The sequence below is a fragment of the Lepisosteus platostomus genome, chromosome 18 (assembly GCF_059453375.1).
Source record: "Lepisosteus platostomus isolate fLepPlt1 chromosome 18, fLepPlt1.hap1, whole genome shotgun sequence".
Lineage (NCBI taxonomy): Eukaryota > Metazoa > Chordata > Actinopteri > Semionotiformes > Lepisosteidae > Lepisosteus > Lepisosteus platostomus.
Window position 1 is genome coordinate 7,592,209 of NC_142628.1, and position 20,666 is coordinate 7,612,874.

At 39.4% G+C, this 20,666-nt stretch overlaps 1 protein-coding gene across 3 annotated transcripts in view; it reads right to left on the reverse strand.

The window, feature by feature from the left end:
• Nucleotides 1–125: 125 nt before the first annotated feature.
• dennd2b (DENN domain containing 2B) overlaps nt 126–20,666 on the reverse strand; it is a 76,886-nt gene continuing 56,345 nt past the window's right edge. For all 3 annotated transcript variants that reach the window (XM_088611648.1, XM_088611649.1, XM_088611647.1), the window contains exons 12-20: nt 18,396–18,473; nt 16,923–17,063; nt 16,163–16,311; nt 7,847–8,024; nt 5,781–5,822; nt 4,770–4,881; nt 3,399–3,638; nt 1,227–1,313; nt 126–792 (exon numbers count right to left, since the gene is read on the reverse strand). In XM_088611648.1, the coding sequence (XP_088467774.1) occupies nt 758–792; nt 1,227–1,313; nt 3,399–3,638; nt 4,770–4,881; nt 5,781–5,822; nt 7,847–8,024; nt 16,163–16,311; nt 16,923–17,063; nt 18,396–18,473 (1,062 nt within the window). In that variant the 3' untranslated portion in view covers nt 126–757. The remainder of the gene's footprint in view (nt 793–1,226; nt 1,314–3,398; nt 3,639–4,769; nt 4,882–5,780; nt 5,823–7,846; nt 8,025–16,162; nt 16,312–16,922; nt 17,064–18,395; nt 18,474–20,666) is intronic.

Sequence of the window (20,666 nt, forward strand, 5' to 3'; positions counted from 1 at the left end):
GAAAAGGCAGGGTATTATTTTAGAACTTAATTATTTATAAGTGGTCAGCAGGTTTCATATTGTCCGCACTGTAGACCAGTGAGTGCATCAAACAACTAATACTGAGCTACAATACAATTATTCTTACACACTTTATTTTCTGTAAATTTTACATATTTGACAGTTACCAGTTGTAAAATTGATCACAGACACGAGACAAATAGCAGATAATTTTCTTCATATGTTTTAAGTAGTGCATTACATGTACAAAACGGTTTACTGACTGAGAGCTATTGAAATTACATGGGGATTTCTGACTTGCAGAGTACCTCGTTTGTGATGAGGAAAGCTTCTCAAACTAATAAAGCAATAATATAGCATGTAGGCTTGCGCTCATTTGTTTCATTTTCACTGAACAGACTGGATTCTCCTCAAGCATTCTGTTAAACCAGTGGTTATTCTGCAACAGTCAAATGCACATTAAATTGTACCATCCATGCATACACTACCAACTCATCCTATTATAATGAGCACCTGTTTTATTCGGTCATATACAAAATAATTACCACAGGCCTAAGTAAAGTCATTTAAAATAGTATGGCAGCCAGCTTACAGTGAACTATTTACATAATGTCTTGCAGCTTGAAAACTTTGCTGTACAAGAAATTGATTTTTGAATAAATTTAAGTTTTCAAATGTGCACGGTTTGCAATAGACGTTTGTACAAGGCTCCTTGGTCTTGACATTTGGTTCAAAAGTACAGTAGAATGTGGCTTCTTTAGTTCTTCTTGTGAAGGAACTTCATTTTACTTCCTGAAAAATAAAATGCATTGGAGTCATCTTAAAATATGCACAAGGAGAATGACACTTTTAGCAGACTGGAAGTTTAAATTACTGATTTGACCTGTAAATAAAATCTTGAATGTCATTCAAGACTATTCTGAAGATTAATATTTATGGGAAATCTTTGTATATTGTATCAGCTTTCTTGACATTTAGAATGAGATGTATCGAGTTAAATTTGTATCCTTGTATTCTAATAGAACTTAGAACAGAAAGCTGGAATAAGTTTTGCATAAATATTTCCATCACTGTGTTCTGTCCTTGAGAACAGCTTGGCATATGTGACCCTTACTACCACAACAGCTTCCTGTGACGCTGCTCTGTTTTCGTCTTTCCATCTAAAGCAGCCATAATACTGAGAAAGTGCTGCTAGACGCATGTCCCTATAGTGCAATAATACTCACCAAGTCCTTTCAGAAATTTATTCACACCACTCTGCTCAGTGTCGGGCAGCTCTTCTAAATACTGCTCTACCCTCTGTTCAAAGAGACCTGGTAGGGAAATAAAAAATCGGTCTTCACAATAACATCTGCATACATGCAATTCACGTTTCTGGGTAAAGCAGGGCTTATACTTTTTACTGCATATGTTCATTTTCACATGCAGTGTTCACTGGTTAATACAAGTGTCAGTTTTTTTATAAAAGCGTATTAACATCTAGAAGCTCTTACTATACGTTTCACATATTCAATCTGCTTGATATACTACCGTGCTCATGAGCACGCCAGCAGTGTCTTATCCAAAATTTGTACAGAACCCTAATTGCTGCCTGGTTCTGCTATAGAGTGGTAAAGTGTCAACTGAAAAGAGTTCAGTGGTCCTCAAAAGAAATGTAAATCTGTGATTCATGATAGACTATTAGTTAATTTATGCCATAGTTAAGTGTTAAATTCACCCTTAGAAACTGGGCCTTCAGGGTTGATTGAATAAGATGCTTTTTAGTTTCAGAACATGGTCATCCTAATACAGCAATCTTGCATGGCTTTTCGTGTGGGCTATTCATCATGAACAACTGGAGTAACAAAGACTGGAGAAGACAGCAATGGCAGTTGACAAATGTGGAAGTAAATTGTTGATGGTAATAAAAGCCTTGAGCGCTGAAATTCTGCACATACACAAAAGCACAATGGCCTATAGTCTTTAAGAACAAAATCATATTCCATCGGTTAAATGTAAAAATGTGCATTAAACGTGTATTTCCTTTTCAGAGTACTTGTTTTATAGAGGTGGAATGAAATATGGTTAAAAAAGAAACCACATATGTTCAAAACTGCCATTTTCCACCAATGATGCACAACCAGCTGAATCCTATTAAAATGTTCTCTACCACTCAATATTGGAAGATTAAAAAAAGATGTGGTGAAGGTTTTTTTATCAATCTGATGGGTATATATTTAATGTCACAGAATAAAAAATGTTGGTTTTAATATTGTTAATGAAACAGTGCTAACTCCCTAATATTCTAACTGCCATAAACCTTCACATAGGAACCACTACTCTAAAACATTGCTGTCAGTAAAGCTGATAGTGTTCCAATATACCATAAGGGGGCACTAAAATCCTTTTTAAGAGAAATATTTTTGTGACCCCAGTAGACGGAGAAAGTGGTGGAAAAAGAAATCAAACCAATAATAATAATAATAATTGCTTACACTTATATAGCGCTTTTCTGGACACTCCACTCAAAGCGCTTTACAGGTAATGGGGACTCCCCTCCACCACCACCAATGTGCAGCATCCACCTGGATGATGCGACGGCAGCCATAGTGCGCCAGAACGCTCACCACACATCAGCTATCAGTGGGGAGGAGAGCAGAGTAATGTAGCCAATTCATAGAGGGGGAGTATTAGGAGGCCATGATTGGTAAGGGCCAATTGGAAATTTGGCCAGGACACCGGGGGTACACCCCTACTCTTTTCGAGAAGCGCCCTGGGATTTTTAATGACCACAGAGAGTCAGGACCTCGGTTTTACGTCTCATCCGAAGGACGGCGCCTGTTTACAGTATAGTGTCCCCATCACTATACTGGGGCATTAGGACCCACATGGACCACAGGGTGAGCACCCCCTGCTGGCCCCACTAACACCTCTTCCAGCAGCAACCTTAGTTTTTCCCAGGAGGTCTCCCATCCAAGAAACTAGCAAGGTTTGTCATTATCAATAACATCTTCTACCCTGGTATTTTCCAGATCGACAAACTACCTTTGAGGAAAAAACAACAACATGGCAACTACCATATGACAAGGTGTAATTTCTTACAATGTTTTTATACAAATTAGTCGCTCCTGGGATTTCATGGTGCTTTTCCATCCCAAAGTGAGCTGTGTACAGGAGGGGAACCTTGTTTTTTTTTTTGCAAAAACCTTTCTACACCAACACACAGCAGATCAAGAAGAGAAATGAGAAACGGCTTCAGCACATAAATTAAAACAAGGATTTTAGGAATGCCTCTGTAATTAACACCTCTTCTCTTATGAACAGCGCCAGGTAGGTTTTTAATAACAAATAAGCAGGAGTCTCAGTTTACCATGTCATCATACTGAAGGCACCTCCTGCAGTGATAGGAGCTACTGTACCTTTGGCCCTGCATTTCCTCAGCTCCCGGTCCTGGATGAACCCAGCAAACATCTGGGACTCCATGAACACTCCCAGGAAGCGACGGATACTCTTGGAAGCCACAGACTTCCGGAAGGCCTCCCTCTGAAACACCCGCTCCCCTCTCTCGTTCTGGGTGAGGAAGAGGGAATAGTGTCCGATGGTCTCCAGGAAGAAGCGGATGAAGGCCTCTGACACCACACTGTTCAAGGTGTTGCTTTCTAAGATTTAAAGAGAACATAAAAGAATTGAGGCCGGTGCAGTGGTTAGCACTGGGGTGCCGTCTCTGGGGAGTTTGTATGTTCTCCCTGTATTTGCATGGGGTTCCTCTCACAGACCAAAGATATACTGTACTGGCAGGTTGATTAACTCCAGGAAAACCTGGCCCTGGTTCGAGTGTGAGCATGTCTGTGTGCCCTGCGATGGACTAGTGTCCTGTCCAGGGTGTATCCTGCCTTCACCCATTGCTTGCTGGGATAGGCTGTGCCTCCCCATTGTCCCTGTACTGATCAATCAGATAGAAAATGGGTGGATAACAGAGATTATTTTCATGTATTGCACTCAGAAACAGAAATATACACAGAAATTTAGCACTTCAGAAAGAAGGCATAATTAAAGTGCAACTGTTATTCTTATTCTTATTAAATGGCTCTGTATCATGTGGCTCTGGACTAAGTTAAAAGAGAAGGGGACTGAGCAAATCTATTTTCCTGTAGAGGAAAAGGCAGAGGAACGTTTTCACTTTTCCTGCCAACACACAACGATGTGAGCATAGCAGAAATACTTGCTGTCAGGCTCATCATTCTCTGCCAGGAATTATCCATTCTTTTTTGTGTGAATTATTCTATTGTGGAAGCTGAAGTTTATTGTTCCTTCTTAGAAAACAATTGTTCCGAACAACACAAAACCAAAGCTGGATTAGGAAAGATCTGTCTTAAAAGGTATCGGGTTTATTTCCTTATGAACCTTTTACCACAATTTGGTTTCCAATCTGATGCACTTCAACTGAATTTCATGATAAATTGAGCTAACATATCTAATTTCAATAATCTTAATATTTAGGAAACTGGATATCAAATCTTACATGTGATTTTCATTCACATTTCCCTATTCTGAAGTGTCCCACAAACATTCAGTGTTATAAGGCTCTAATGCCTTTAAATACTTCAATACTTACACAGTGTACCCTTACTGGAAATCCTTGTGTGTGCATATGTCCTACAATACATAACAATGTGTATCACAGTATAGCCTTGCACAAAATGTTTTGCAGTGTTGCTATTTTAGTAAGGGCAGTACAGTATCCTGGGATAACAATGACATTTTCTGAGAGTTATGACGAGTGTCTTTACCTTCGTCTGATTCGCTGTCTGAGTCCTGACTGATTAGGTCATTTCTCTGTTCCAGTGCTTGCTCCAGAGCAGCCTGTAGTTTCCGTGGCAACAATGTGGCCTCATCATCCATCTAAAGAGCAGAATGAAAATCATAATCAGTAACAAATGTGGATAAAAGGCTCCAAAACCAAACATTTTGTGCAGTTCAAGTTACTTGTTCATAATAGAAAGTTTTTTTTTTCTAGAAAGTCTAGAAAACAAGTTAAGAAGATGATGAGGATTTGAAAATACAACTTAAAAATGTGTTCTAAACGAAAGGGAATTTTCATTAACTTTCTACAGGGCTCTTTGGAAAAGAAGATATTTTTCTCTAACATTCATCTTACAAATTCTAAAATAAACGAAGGGCCACTTGAGCAGTGTTAACATCTCAAAGAGGCAATACTGAGACCTCTGGCTTTATTACCACACTAACACAGTGTTAGCTTCCTGCCACAGAGTCAGCCATGGACTGTGAAATTGTAGGGTTGTTTCTGGATTGGGTACAAGCCAGGCTGGCATCCTATTAATCAAAATGACATGAGCGCCTGGAATTGACAGAGAACAATAGTCTTGTGGCTCTGATTGTGATTCACTGAAGGTCACATGGACTGGAGGACTATGTCTGCTTGTTGCAAACATGTTGGAAGCATCGTGTGATGTGCTTAAGCAGCACAGTGGTGTTTGTGAGGTTTATAGCAGAAACTGTTTGACTGTGCCGTTAAGCCATGGGTGGACATTTAATTCTGGGAATTCCTGTAAGAAGTCACTAAACGGGGGTGGAATTTGTGCAAACGAGGTCTTAAAAATATGAATACGAGATGTATGAAGGCTGACGGTAATTGCAAAGATCTTTGCAGAGCACATCGTAATCAGGGAGATGTAATGTCAGCAAGAAGGGGACTATGTCTTTAGCAGCAACAGGACAGGGAAAGAAACTGTATTGTGTCCCGACCGCCATCTTTCAATTATGTTAAGGTTGATGCTTACCTGTCGAATGAAACGATCTGTTCCCAAGTCCACCATTAAAGCCTAAATTACAGAAAGAGGAGAAAAAAATGGTTACCAAAATGTTTCTGGAATACCCAACAGGCAAGCACCCAGGCTAAACACCCCGTGTAATAATCTGTCAATTGTACCGGGCCTGATGCCGAGTGACAAGCTAACCATAATTCAGACTTTAAGAAAAGCATCAGGGGTCAGCACATGTAAAAATCAATTGTTCGTTCCATAATTGTTCCATTACGTTTGGTCAGCCAGCCTCTATTTCATTGCTTCTGAAGCAACAGACATCTGGTTAGATCAATTTTGTGTTGTGCACATGCAAGGGCAGATCCAAACATACTACACAAGGTCACCAACAGCCAGGCTCTGTGTATAAACACGACTGGCGGCTTCTCCTCCCCAGCAATCTGGTGCCAAACCCACAAGGGCAAGACCCAACTACTGAGACTGCACTGGAACCAGATGAGCTGCAGCTGCAGCTGGGGCTGCCGGGCCGTGTGAGGAAAGCAGGCCATGTGCTCCAGTAGCATGTGATTCTTCCTTAATGATTTGTTTTCCCGTTTTAGTATGAATACATCCATTTAGTATTAAATCAGAAAATATGAACATATTTTTTAGAAAGTGTGTTCTGCAATGAATGCTAACCTTCAAGTGTGTTTAAATGAAAGTACATCAATCTGAGTAATTTCAGCTGGAACCATTACCAGTTCTACTTAACAAAAAAGTTGAAAGCTGCTCTCTGCTCATCTTTTATAGTTGTGACCCAGGGAAAAAATGATCCAATAGAATTGCTTATTCTGCTGTGTAAAATAAATAGCATCCTGATAATGGACACTTGAGAACACTTTGATAACAAAAATTAACATATTGTGTATTCTCTCAGGTTAATACAATTATTTGGCATATAGTTCATAACATTATTACCTCGGTAACAGTTCTTAAACATTTTATTTCACAGAACGTACTTAATGGCAGCTGTATGTAGTGTATATTTATGATGAAGAGTTGATGTCACCTTAATCACAGCCTCTAACAAGATCACATCAGTTTTTCAGTAGTTAAATGTCGCAGCGCTCTTTAAGTCCCTTCTCCACCAAGTTAAAAGCACAAAAACAAAGCCTCCAGAAGATATCAGTAGAAGAATTCTTCCTCTGATCCGCAGATTGTTTATTAGACCAAGAAATAAAACATTCAATGCCCCCAAAGAGCATTTGTTGCTGTAGCAAAATTAATTTCCGCAGTGAAAACCTTTTGTAGCTATCTTGACAGGATGCCAGATTGGAGTTTTTGGATGCTGTGCAAACTTTCAAATGGGTCAGTTTCCTTGTTGCTAAACTAGGTCCCCAAGGCAATGGCTCTAATTAGCATCTCGTGAGTTTTCTCCCAGGTTTTCTTATGATTTGGATGCCTCAAGATTTGCTCAGCCTACCAAGACTGTCGGCACTTCAAGCTAATATGCAAAAGATAAAAATGACCCCAGTTACGTCCTAAACATACAAAATGAGACAGGACAACTGGCTCATGACTCTGTTGTGAGACGTGGAAAATCCAACAAGATCTTTGTTGGACACTGAACAAAGGCCTCCAAAGGTTAATAGATCAAACATTTCCAGAGAGACTGTAACACAGCATTTTCAACCCCTGTCATATCTGTGAATAAAAACAATACACTGTACTCCACAATGATACACCAAAAGCCACACAGGCCCAACCTTCTTTTTGAAAAGCCAAGTACTAAATTCAGACACGTCGACAAATATATTTTAAAACAAACCTCCCACGGGCCATTGGGTATAAATTTAGATGCTAATTTAGCTTTTTCTAAATCTTGTTTCTATATAGAATATATTTACACATATATAGAAGTATTTGTACCTGATTTAAAATTAATTTAATTAAAGTACTTTTCTAAATATCTTTAATTGTCAGAAATAATTAATCCATTACACTAGGCTAACTGTACAGCTTTGTGATGAAGCTTAGAGCTTTAAAATAGGTATTTCACCAGCACTTGAACGTAGTGTCTTTGTGACTGGGGGGAAGCGTCTCACCTCCTCCACAGGAAGTTCCTTCAGCTTGGGGAGGGACGTGGACAGCAGGCCCACCAGGAAGGGGGTTGGGCAGCAGACGATGTCCACCATGGAGGCAGGCAGGACGGGGATGAAGGTGTGCTGCCAGGAGAAGGGGTAGAGCAGGGCCACCACTGCATGCACACAGCTGGACAGGGTGCTGCAGAGAAAGCCCAGTGACACAAGGTCAGTCAGACAGCGGCGGCACGGCCTCTTCCGCTCAGTTCACACAACGCCTATCAGACGAGAAGCGCAACTGTGCATTACCGCTTGGCCTTCCATATAACCCTCAACGTTTCCCTGTCCCAGCCAGTGGCAGACCCTGGGCTGGTGGAAAGGACACTTTCACGTCTGCTTCAGACCCATCGAACACTGCCAAGGGGAAGGCAAGCTTCAGTGTGTGACAAGAGCAATCACTTGGGCCTAGTTCCAAAGTCCCTTCATTGCTTTTCACTAGGTTTTTCAAATCTTCGTAAAGAGAACACAATGGGTGTTCTGCAGATAAGAATGTTATGCGTTCACTGACTGCATGTTAAATATGCTGTAAATGTGATTGGGTGTGAACAGTCTCTTTACTTGATTGCATATTATACATCACATAGCCTAGGTGATGCAAAGTGATTTCATTTGTCAGTTTAAGGTCGCTTTGTTTACAAGATACGAAAAAAACAATATATTTTTACTGTGACATTTACTGTTAGAGTGCAAAACCAAGATGACAGTCTGTCCAAATAGCTACATGGCTAATTCAGATTTCAATCCCTCTTTGGCTGACATCAATGCTGACAGCCAAACACACAGCAAGATATTCTTTGTCTCAAACCAGAAAATAACTCTCTACTCTTCAGTCAGGCTGTCTCTGTTGCTGAAATGAAATCTTACTCTGAGTAATTCAAAGATTCTTCTCAGAAGGTTTGACTGGATCCTTCAGCCTATAAACTATGCAAGGAGTCAAATAGATAAACCTTGTTTTACAATTGTTCCTGAAGAAGAGGATGTGTCCTGATTCAGTAGTACAGTATGCCAACAGGACTGAGCTGTTACTGGTGAGTTGCACACTCCTTCAACAAAATGGCTCCCTCGCTCTTCAGTTTAGTGTTATTACCTGGGAGAAAAATCTTTCTTTTACTACATTTATCCAGCCCTGGCGTGTCTAAACTAGTTACATATCAAACTTGGAGTCACTTTGACGACTCTCCTCCTTACCTGCTCAGGCCTCTACAAGCTGTAACTCTTGGACATCAAAGAGTTTCACTTGGGAAAAACGACAGTATATCCCATCACTGTTAGCATCTACTGTTCAGATACAATAAGGACACATTGTCTTTGTCTGGAATTTGTTCTTTCTGCTATATTCATTATAACCTCTATCCCTTTATTTTATCTCTCTGATTAGGATTGCGTTCCGTCCTGCTTAATACCCCATCCCATATTCTACTGCACCCTCTTATAACATGAATCAGAAATAGACATTGGAAATGGGACAGCTCTCACGAAGAACCATGGTTTAATTCAGATTTTGTTCTCCACAATAAAAAAACAGCATCAATCAGATGTTTTTCAATGCTCTGTGCAAAAACATTTATTTATGTGTCATTTGGGTCTTGTCCTTTTTTTGGTCTCATTCCCACTATAAAAGGTCAAAACCTCTTTTGATTTGGAATTGGCATCCTGGAAGGCAGATTGATGGTAAAGCTTTATAGCTTAAGTTAATACACAATCACCAGCAACATGTTCACTCTCACGAGTTTGTGAACACTGACACTGCCTTTTTTCCCCACAGTGTATAATTACATAGACGAACCAAAATAAACTATAAAGCTATGTGAAAAAACATTTTAAAGAGGTTATTAACATTTGTGAAGATTCATGATCAAACATGATCAAGCACTGTACACCAGCGACTCCACATAAAAGAATGACTCTTTTAACTCTGCATACTTTACAGAGGTCTTGATGAAACCAAACCTCTATATGATATGTGTTTGTACTTTTTTACAGAGCTGTTCCCACGTTTGAGGAGCACTGCTGTTTTCTTACCAAATCCTGTATCTCTCTATAATCTGTACTCCACTGGGTCATGCACAGTTTATATAAATAGTTCTTGTCCAGAAGTTCAAAGGCAGTAATAACCACTGGTCTCCTTCATCCGGCTTTGGCCTGTGGCCTTGGACTTCTGTCAACTCAACGATGACATGGACAGTTACTCAGAAAGTGGCAATCAGTTGATCCATGTCTAACACTGTCTTCCTTCTCGAAAACACTTACAGTGATGAAGCACAACACTGAGCGCAGATGAGCCAAGTCAAAGCACACACATAGGGGTAATCTGTCGTTTTAAACACAAAAGCTCTGGCATTATCAAAATAACATACAGTATGTTTATTCTCGCTAAGGTGATGCAAAACTCACAAAAACACCTGCAAACCACATATTTTATTTCTCAATAATTGTTTTCAATGATAAATGTCAATCAATGATTACAAAATCAAGCTGCGGAGGGTTAAATACGATAAGACTTGTTAATTTAACAAAGGTTTAATTGTGAGTAAGGAAATACTTTGAAAAAAATCTTAACTCTAGAGTATGTTTTGAATTAGTCTGACCAAGAAATCAAGTGTAGTGATCTACCTTTAATTAGTATTTAATTAAACAGCATACAAAGTGTTTGAATGGCTTCCCGACTCGACATTAACATGCTAGAACATGGAACGTGGGCTGCATGGTTCTAAATCTTTGCTGCAGGCTGAATAAAACTATGCAGATTACTGTGATTACAAGAAACACTACACTTTAGCTGTCAAACAAAAAACTCCCATGGGAACATATCATTCTGGTGTAACAAAACCATAAGGACAGACCCAAAAAAACACTTTTAGTGCTATGAAATAATGTGAAGTTGTAGACAAGTTAGTGTTTTTTTTTACAATGAACCTACCATTCAGAAGCCGTTTTTAGTGCTGGCAAGAACACATAACAAGTGGGAACTTCGGAGGCATGACAGATTGGGAATGACAGTGTACATCAGTGGGTTTAAGGGATGTGGAAGTCTTTGCAGATTCCCAGGAAATAAAGAATTATTAATTCTTCCCTTATGTATCATTTCATTTTTAATGAAAATAAAGGACAACGGTTTTGAATTTTTAGAATGCAGAGTAGGAAATGATTTGTATAAACAGTTACACTAATTAATTAAAATTAATCCCCTACTACAGACCCAACTCTCATGCTTATAAAATAGAGATGTAGGAGCAGGGAGAAAAAAACTCCCATCAGCATCACCGCTGACAACAGGGATCATGTATCTAAACAATCTGTGGACAAGACCCACAAACAGAGCTATGATATGGACAGGAAGTACAGGAAGGCACTTCAACAGCCTATCCATTCTGCTAAAATCAGAAAGGTTTTTTGACATGGTGTCAGGGATGACGAGAAGGGCTGAAGTTAGTGGCAACAGAGGTCAAAGCTAGAAGGCAGCGGAGGAGTGTGTGAACAGTGTGAATGTGCTATTTTAATAGAATAGACCTTCCTGTTAGGTTAGTGTCCCAGCTGGACGTTTACTGAGAAGTATTAATGTGTTCTCTCCCACTGCCTGCTTTGTGAACCGACTCAGCTGCAGAATGCAATTAGTACAATTTGGAAAAAATGAGAAAATTAACAGAAAAGAATTGAGATGGAGATGCTTCAGTGGCTTTCATTTCCAGGACAACCTCATCTAGGAGATAGATCAGTTCTATCTAACAACAAAACAGACACAGAAAAACAAAGTCAAAATCCTAAAGATGTATGAGCCACGAGAAATAAAATAAGGAAGGTAAATTGAACCAGCATGATGTTAAGGTGTGACCCAAAACAGCACGGTGGAATAAAGAGGATTCCTATGTAAATATGTAATGTTTTTGTTCTATGTGTGTAATCACCACTCATCATACTGGCTTGCACTATTGAAAAAGTATTCAATCTAATACATGCGCAGCTATACAGTACTACTACAGCATTATCTCTGCTGTACAGCTGCCTCCAAATTGATTCAGATTCAGGTACATGGAAATCAAGGTGGTTTTAGAGAAAAATGTGAGTGTATGTATTTGTTTTAGAAATAAAAAACAGTAAGATTATCAGTAAAGGTACCATAATAGACAAATCTGTCTAGAGCAGTTGCTTATTTTTCTATACACTTGCTAAAACCAAGTTACAGTTAAATTTTATCATGGGTATGCATTCGGCACAATGAAGTTTATGTCCTTAGATTAGTTATGACTGGGTGTTTTTTGGTGGTGAATTATCTATTGTCCAAGACCGACTCTTCCTTTTCAGTTTGGATCACGGCACTCTGGCATGTTGACTGTTTTTGGATTACATATAATCTTACTTTGACCAGCTCTCATAGGCCAGAAACACTGTGTTCCCTTTCTGAGCCAGAGCTCATATTTGATAGAAATATAGGAGATGTCAGCCGGTGCAAATTTGCTTGTGGAACCATGCATGTACAAAAAATGTATTTTATTGGTTTAATATATTTTTCAATTGTTTTTTTTGTTTTCTTCTAGGACAACCGGATTAGTTATAAAGTAGATTTTTGTAACATTTCACAAATATGCCAGCTAGAGGTCATATAAAACATTTCTGGATAATAAAGGCACTCAACTAAAGCAAACAAGCCTATATCAAATATTTCTGGTCAATAAAGGGACAGCTAAAGCAAACAAAAACCCTTCACAATCTATCACATCACCTCTTTCTAATGTAACCTTGAATGCATCTGAGTGTTTTGAACAGCTGTAGGCTTTTTTATAGCTTGTGACACCGAGTTCTACAAGTGCACTGGAGTACCTCCCCCTTGGTTTAATTCTGTTTAATTTAATTGTTACCTCGCTCATCTTTCTTTTAGACTCGGTAAATAACCAAAGTTCTACAAGTCAAGCATTTCTGATTGCAAGAAAAAAAAAGGCTTGCTCGACTTGAAAAAATTCTTGATTAATTCACCATGGCCGTGAGAAAAGGCATGCAGTCATGGAACGTTCTCTCACCCTGCATTTTCTAAGGACAATGGATACATTCACATATTAGAGCACTGCTGAAACAGAATACTTTTTCCAAGGGCTCAGGCTCAACAAAAATCTGTTTACGGACAAGGGAAGGCAATTCAATTATCTGCACTAGCAGTTACTTCTGCCGGCAGGGAAAGTCATTCAGTCACAATGAGATACAATAAGGCAGCAGTACTCTATAGAATATGTGGGGGGAAAAGAACTGGGTTTCTTAATATCTCAGAACAAAGTCCTTCCGTTCTGCTGAGTTTACATTAACAAGATACTCACGTCACCTGAGGTTCATACAGGTTTTCTGGTTTAGTCAACAAAGAGAATGACAAAATAGTTTCATACTGTATATTTCACTAACTGCTGAAATAAATCATGTTTCTGTTCCCAACTGCATAGTTTCCTTTTGTTTTCTCATGTTAATTACACAGCATTGAGGAAACTATGCTCTGGAAACATTGCACACTATAAGGCTAGAAGGCATTTGATAAACTGTTAAGTGCTTCTTCTTGACAAACTCTTCCTTGTCACTTGACAATTTGAAGGAAACTACATCGTTCGAAATACAAAGCCAAGATTCTATCCAACCACAAGGAACAGATATCCTTAATAATTTCTATCATCTTTTGTCTAGGATTTGCAATTGAAGGGTTAAGCATTAACCTTGCAGGCATAAAAGTAGGAAAGGCTTCCTACACTAGACCTTTCCTTTGTATTTTCACCAGTGGATATAAGCTGCAGACATCTGAGTCATACATCATTTTATGCTGGCAGAGTATGTTGGGATTGGGTTGCACAGTATTATCTCCAGGGACGCACAACAATTTCCGTTTTTGTGCGTCTTCCTCTGAGCGTAAGGTGCTCTAAATACAGAACCCACCCAGGTAGAAGATGGGTGCCCCATTTTTTGTGACTGTACATTTTCCATCTCTTATTTCCTTCTTTTTAAATGGGAGCTTCCCCACAGGAGGTCTGCTAAAAAAATCAAGGAGCAAGTAAACCTGTTTTTTTTGTGCTACTGTGGTTCCAGTTACTCACACATTGGTAACCAGTTCAGCAAGTCTTTTGTTTATTATTCTACTAGCTGTGATATTCATTCAGTGTTTCTTAGTTAACACATGGTCCAGAAAAATAAGAAATAATAAATCAAGTGAAGCAAGGAGAGAGGAAAATGTGGAGTTCTTTTTTATTTAGGTACTCTAAATAATCACTATAACTCAATCCTTTCTTGATGTTCAGTATACCTATTTACATTACCATACAAATAAAATGTAGATTAAAATTAATGGGCCCTTTATACTTCAAATCATGCCCAGACAGGATATCACATCAGGCAGATCAAGTTTTGCAACTTAGCCTCAGGTCCAATACATTTCTCAAGTTTACAACTTTTTATCCTAGTGAAAGTAGATCAATTTCAGTTGCACACTACGATTCAGTGTTGTTTTAAAGTACCATCTATTAAGCTAAAAACTGAAAGTATATTTATCAAATGCAATGCTGACATTGACAAAATACAGCATAATGGTGTTCTAAATACATTTCAGGTAAATGTAGCTAGAATTCTGAATAACTGGAAGTAGAATTTTTAATTTATTCTATTTCAACAGATAAAGTATGGCCTGTGATACCACAAAAGAATGTTATTGAGTAAAAAGATTCCATTACAGTTAACCACATACATAAAAATATGTCTGTATTTTCTTCAGGAAAAAAACAGCCAAAACTTATTGGCAGAATTAATGTCTTGTGATTAAAGGCATCAGAAGTAAACATTACGTTATCAGTTAGGGGCACAAAAGTGACAAACTGCTGAGATCAGGCAAGGCCTTCACTACCAGAGGGGTAAAACAAACTGAAAGGAAGTACATTCTTTCCATCTAACGTCAAAAACCACCAGAGAACTCTGTGTAAATGTTTATTTAATCTGTCCTCAGCAATGTAAAGATTGCTGTTTCACAAATACACACACAAAGTCCCTAGCAGCCATGACTAGGCCAGACTGAACTGACTCAAGCGTCCCGGAGGGGCCTTGTTTCATTCCGGCTGGAGCTGGTGTCCAGTGCTGCTGGCTGCTTATTGAAGTAATCTACTTCATGCTTTCTAAAAAGAGATCCAAATGCAGTTCATGAAGAGTTTATTTTTGACCACTGTCAAGTGTTCACAGCAGTGCGGTCTGAGTCCTTTTAAAAAAGTTATCTTCCAGTGCCCGCATTTGAAATCATGAAGCCTCCACTAAGTAAAGCCACAAGGCCGCATGTCCTTAAAGGAATGAACTAATGAGATTAAAAGCAGCTTGGATCAAGCACGGAAACAGTCATGGTAAGTTACAGTACACATATTTCAAACAATAAAGTGTACGCGCTTTGCAAGTATTCAAAACTACAATAATACTCATGTTTTACATTTTAAAGTCACTGATAAGCACATTCTGACAGAGGACAGATGTCAGGTTTATCCAACAGGGCACTAACTTGACATGTTCTAATCAGACAAGACAAACCCATATTAGGACAAAAAGAAGAGCCGCTTGAGTCCATTGATTAGCAGTCATGACTCATGTGGCTCAAAACCACATAAGACAGCAACATCGAATTCATGATACTCATTAAAAAATCCTCTTGGTGAATTGCTTCATCAATTCAAAACGCATAAGCTCTTAAAGAACACTGAAAGAACTTCTTCGTTATTTAACACAGATGTGAATCACGTGGGTTTGAATATCTATGCCCACTAACCAAAATGACATTACACGTCCACGACAGCCTAGCTCAAAAAAAATTACTGGTTACATCTGCTGAAACCCTATACTTTGGAGTTTAAAGGCTGGTCGCCCTGTGCAGCTGTGATGAATGCTGCTGGTTTTGCTGTGGATGGTCCAGACTAGAAACTGTTCCTGTTGCTAACGTGTTTGGAATCCAAATGCCAAAAAATCCTATTTCTGTTTGAAGGTGTGTATGAAGCTCAGTTTCAAGTGTTGGCTTCTCTGGCCAATATGACATTTTTGAAAGAAATCACTGATATATACAGTATGTCCGTCTCTTTCAACTCACTGCTGAGTCAAGTCCTCTCCCACATTCTTCTGCCTTCGTCTGTCTAGTTCTTGCAAACTAGGTGATTTCATACGTATTTACAAATAGATGTACGTAACATACTGTAAATAGTACTCTGCATTTTTGTCCCTTTTTATGAAGGAAATTAGTTTCAGCTGTGTAGCAGCACCATAAAATGGTGAAATTTATGAACTAGTCACCTGAGCTTATCTGCCACAAAGATGACTCTGCGCTCCAGCAGCAGAGAGGCAAAAACCCTGATGACCTGCCGCACACTCAGGCAGCTGAAGAGGCTGTCAAAGTCCACGTGCTCCAGCCGCGAGTCCATGGGTCGACGCAGCTCAATCACCTGCAACGACAGCGTCCTGCCTAGTCAGCACCCAGGCACAGGCCACATTCACACTGAGCTCAGTGCGGCCCAGCCAAGTCCTACTAGAAAAGGCTCTGAGCCGTAGCTCCTCTTCGCGATGGGACTGCTTCAGTCTACAACCCTCATGTGATTGATGGCAGAGCCACTCTTAGCAGAGCAGAATAATAAGACAGTGCCCAGTTGTCTATCTCAAGGCTGGCCAGAGATCACACCCTGGGAAGGACAGTTTAAAGTAGCAAACCACACCTGTCCTGTATGTCCTTAAAAATATCAACAGAAAACAGATGCTCAATGCCAGAAGTAAAAACCAGGACCTGGCTGTGAGGAAGCAGAACTAAGCACCATACATCTATTTAGAGTCTTGAACTATTTTTCTTCTGGTATTGAATGTGCTGTGGTTTGAAGTATTAACTGTTTGGTATTGTGATTATTATCCTTGCGCTTATCTTATCTCCTGTCTCTCTAGGGCCTTGCAACAGCAGTGATTAACATGTATTCTAAGTGTGTAAATCTCAAATTAATACACAACTGGATATACAACAGGCCAAAGCCAGCTGGTTTCCAGATCCCGGAGACAAATACACACTAACCTCATTCCCTGCTCCTGGCAGGAAGGTCCGGACTTTGATAGTCTTCCCGGGTGCAGGGAAAGGGGACTCCATCAGACTCCTCATGAAGGGATACACCAGGGCGGCAGAAATCCCCCTTCGCCTCTCCACCTCATCCAGGATCTAATGCAAAACAAAAAGCACAGTCACAACTCTTCCTGGAAAATCCAGGTCAACCCAGCGTGCCACAGTTTTTCAAATTTGTCTGGTCCGACTTTAAATGCTGCTGTTGAATATATAAATAAATAAATCACTGTCATCTTCATTGCATCTAGACCAGAGCACAGTAACGACAAGAGAAGTGTAATCATTTCTGTAGCTACCCAGAAGAAGGGCATAATCACAATGTACAAACTTTCTTGGCATCATTATCCTTTTTCAGAAAGATTACAACTTTCTGGTTTAACTCATGAAATTGTAGTAAATCTGTCTAAACTTCTGATGTTCCAAAAACCAATTGTCATTTAACCAAAACATTAGCCTCTCTGGAATATGCATGTTTAAAAACTTTCTATATACTGACTCAGTTAGAAATCCAATACTGGAGGATTGTGCAGCATCATTTCTAAATGCTGTAGGAAACCTTTTTTTTGGCAACACTGCCAGTCAAAATGGTGCATTAAAATGTATGTGATACACTCTCAGGCAAACCAGGAACAAACATTTCATTTCACCAAGTAAACGAGTTTTTGTTTAGACTTTGTACACCTTCACTTCGTTTTCAATACCAGCCCAGGGCAGCACACATGCATCTGGGAGCAAGTGTCTCCGTCATTCTGAAAGTTAGTGCCTCTCTGATCTCAATCTCTAAAGAGGCAAGAAAGTTCCCGGACGCACCACTCCGCCTGCTTCATCATTCGCTGTGATGACGTGAGAGCTTCTTTATCTAGACATTCACATCAAAGGTCAGTACACAACTTTGTGGGACTATCTTAATCAACCATCGGTTCGCTACCACTCCTTCTGGAATACAGCACGCCCCCCACACCCCAGGTCAATCAGAAATAGAATTCAAGCTATTTTAATAATAGTCTCTATACATTACAAAGCCTACATACAGTGGAGCACATAAGACTTATTTCCTATTAATTTATTGTACTGGACATCATGTGAGTAGCCTACTGCAGCAAGGCAATGGCACTTGCTTCATAAGGTAGTTTAACAAACAAAGCAATGAGCCTTACATGCTGTGTAATTGACAAGGTGAGAGTAGCCAATCATCGGAAGATCTTGTATCATGCCAAAGCGACATATTATTCCTAAAACCTTTATAACTGATTAAAGGCACTGGTACTTTCAAGGCATTCATTGCAAAGTTCTTGATCCTTCCTAGATGCCCTGCTAAAAGAGAAATATTTAACCTTCAATCTATCAGTGGTTTTTATCTGCTGTGAGATTTGCACAGGTTGTTTGGAATGTTTCTTGACATAAAGCGGAGAAGAGCCATGACCTCACCTTGGAGAACAAGTCGAAACACCCAAGCCTGCTGATGACACAGTAAACTTCAGGTAAGCGAGGGCCCTTCCCACTAGGCTGAGAAAAGAAAAACAAAATCTCACCATTACCTGGAACAGCGTCCCTGTAATAGGTTTAGTGAAGAGCCAGCACAGTGCGTGTATCAACAGTGACAAATTTGGAAATGAAAGACAGAACAGAGATGCCAAACTGCGTTTCCAATTCTCCGTAGAGATATAAAGCACTAATTGAACTGAAACATTTTATAAGTACATAAAGTCGGAGAAAAACACTCCGTATGTATGCTAGAGCAAACATCTGAAGTTTATTGGAGAAAGCTAAATAAAATAAGGCGGCTCTCTTATCCAAAGAGCGTCATGTTTTAATTTTATGTTCTTCAGTTTAAAAATGTGGAATCACACTTAAATCTTCTTCTGTTTAGACCTGCAATCTGAATTTGCTGTTTGTTACTCAGCTGCAATTGGTGTTACTTCTACATGTATGTCCTGAGGGGAGGGTGAAGACTATGATTGCGAGAACAGTCCTGGAGGGCCCATGTTTCTGCCAGTTTGCATTCAAGCTCAGTTTTTACCGAGCTAAACTGGCTGCTGTCTGACTTAATTGGACTAAATTAACAGCTTCTTCCAGTTCTTCACATACTGGTACTTGATACAGACCTATAAAACCTGCAGACACAAGACCTTCCAGGACCAGGGTGGGACAGTTTTGCTGTACACTTTCCTCTTTTGTACCACTGAAACTAGGAGAATAAACACTGACCTCACTTGAAATGACAGCATTATGATTACAGGCAAGTGAGCTCCAAACAAGTGCTTTCACTAGTTAGAACGTGAGAAAGGTTTGTAAACAAGAAGTAGCTGAGCCACTTTGGAAGCTCTACAGTATATCTACTTTTTCAAATGAAGATATCAGTATAAAGTATTTATGTTTAGGGTATTAATCCCACTTGCATAAAACAAAGGAATATAAGTACATAATTCATGTGATTAACAGATAAACCTTGTCCTTATAAAGGAACTGTTATGAGACCTATTTGACAAAGCCACTGACTCAGATCACCTGTGAAACCTATGGTCCTGATGTTGTGCACTCACGTCTGTGCCATGTCACTAGTTGACTGTGAAGGCACTTCTCCAAGTGGCAACGCAAACTTGGACGAGCTCCACCAGAATGGCCACTCTAGGGTCTCCCCTACAGAGATCCATTCCTGTGACTTGTTGGGTAAATGCTGACTTGCAGTGACCACAGTGAGGAGTGTGCAGCTCCATCTCGTAGGCTCTGGTCTCCTGTTATGCGTTCTCAACCTTTACCAGAAGACCATGCCTAATTGTCTCATTTTCTCCTGATGAGTACAGGAATTTGAGCCTTAAAGCCAAGTCGTCTGAAATTGGCGACTCCAAATTAGGTGGATTTAAATATATTAAAAAATGGCAAACCCACATAGAAAAAAACACATTTTCCACCTCTATTTATATTGCAGATTGTTAATCACATATTCAGACATGGGAAGCCTTTAATCTAGTGAAATATTCTTCCCATTATGAAACCTCCACAGGTGCATGCCTTGTATTCATGTGCAGGAAAAGATTTTTCGCTAAATGAACCCAGATGAGTCTATTTCTGGATTAAACTTGTGTATCTCTCCATCTTGACAAGAAAAAAGTTGAATCTGAATCCTTTTGTCCATATTAGGTATGAAAATCTTTCAAAAAGCACAGTGATTAAACAAAGTATGTGGGGTTTGGTTAAAATCACAGTGCTGAATCCTAAGGAATGCTGTGAATATGCCAGCTGTTGGATTTTCACCAGGCAGAGAGCTGAGTTAACAGGAAAAACACACACACACCACTCCTGGGGCATCTGCAAGTTCTGAATTAACAGCTACTTTATAAGATCACACTCTGGATTACAGGTTTGGAGTGCAACTTTCTTCAAAAAGAATGTTGCCATCAAACATAAACTGCACAGTACATACTGACAAGGGCTTGCCAAATACAGGATCACATTTGACAAGAGATCTTAAAATATTTTGGATTATGCTTGTCAGTGACAAATTTGGATGTTTCATTGTGATTTTAATGCTTCCATGAGAAATGACCATTAAGTTCAAGTCATCAATTTTATGACAACAGAGGCAAAAAAAGAAAGCACATAAATTATACAAGCAGTGAAAGACTGACTGACCTTAAAACAGACTGAATTTACCTCTTCTTTCAGTGAAATAGACCCCTGCATCTTTCCTGTTGAAAT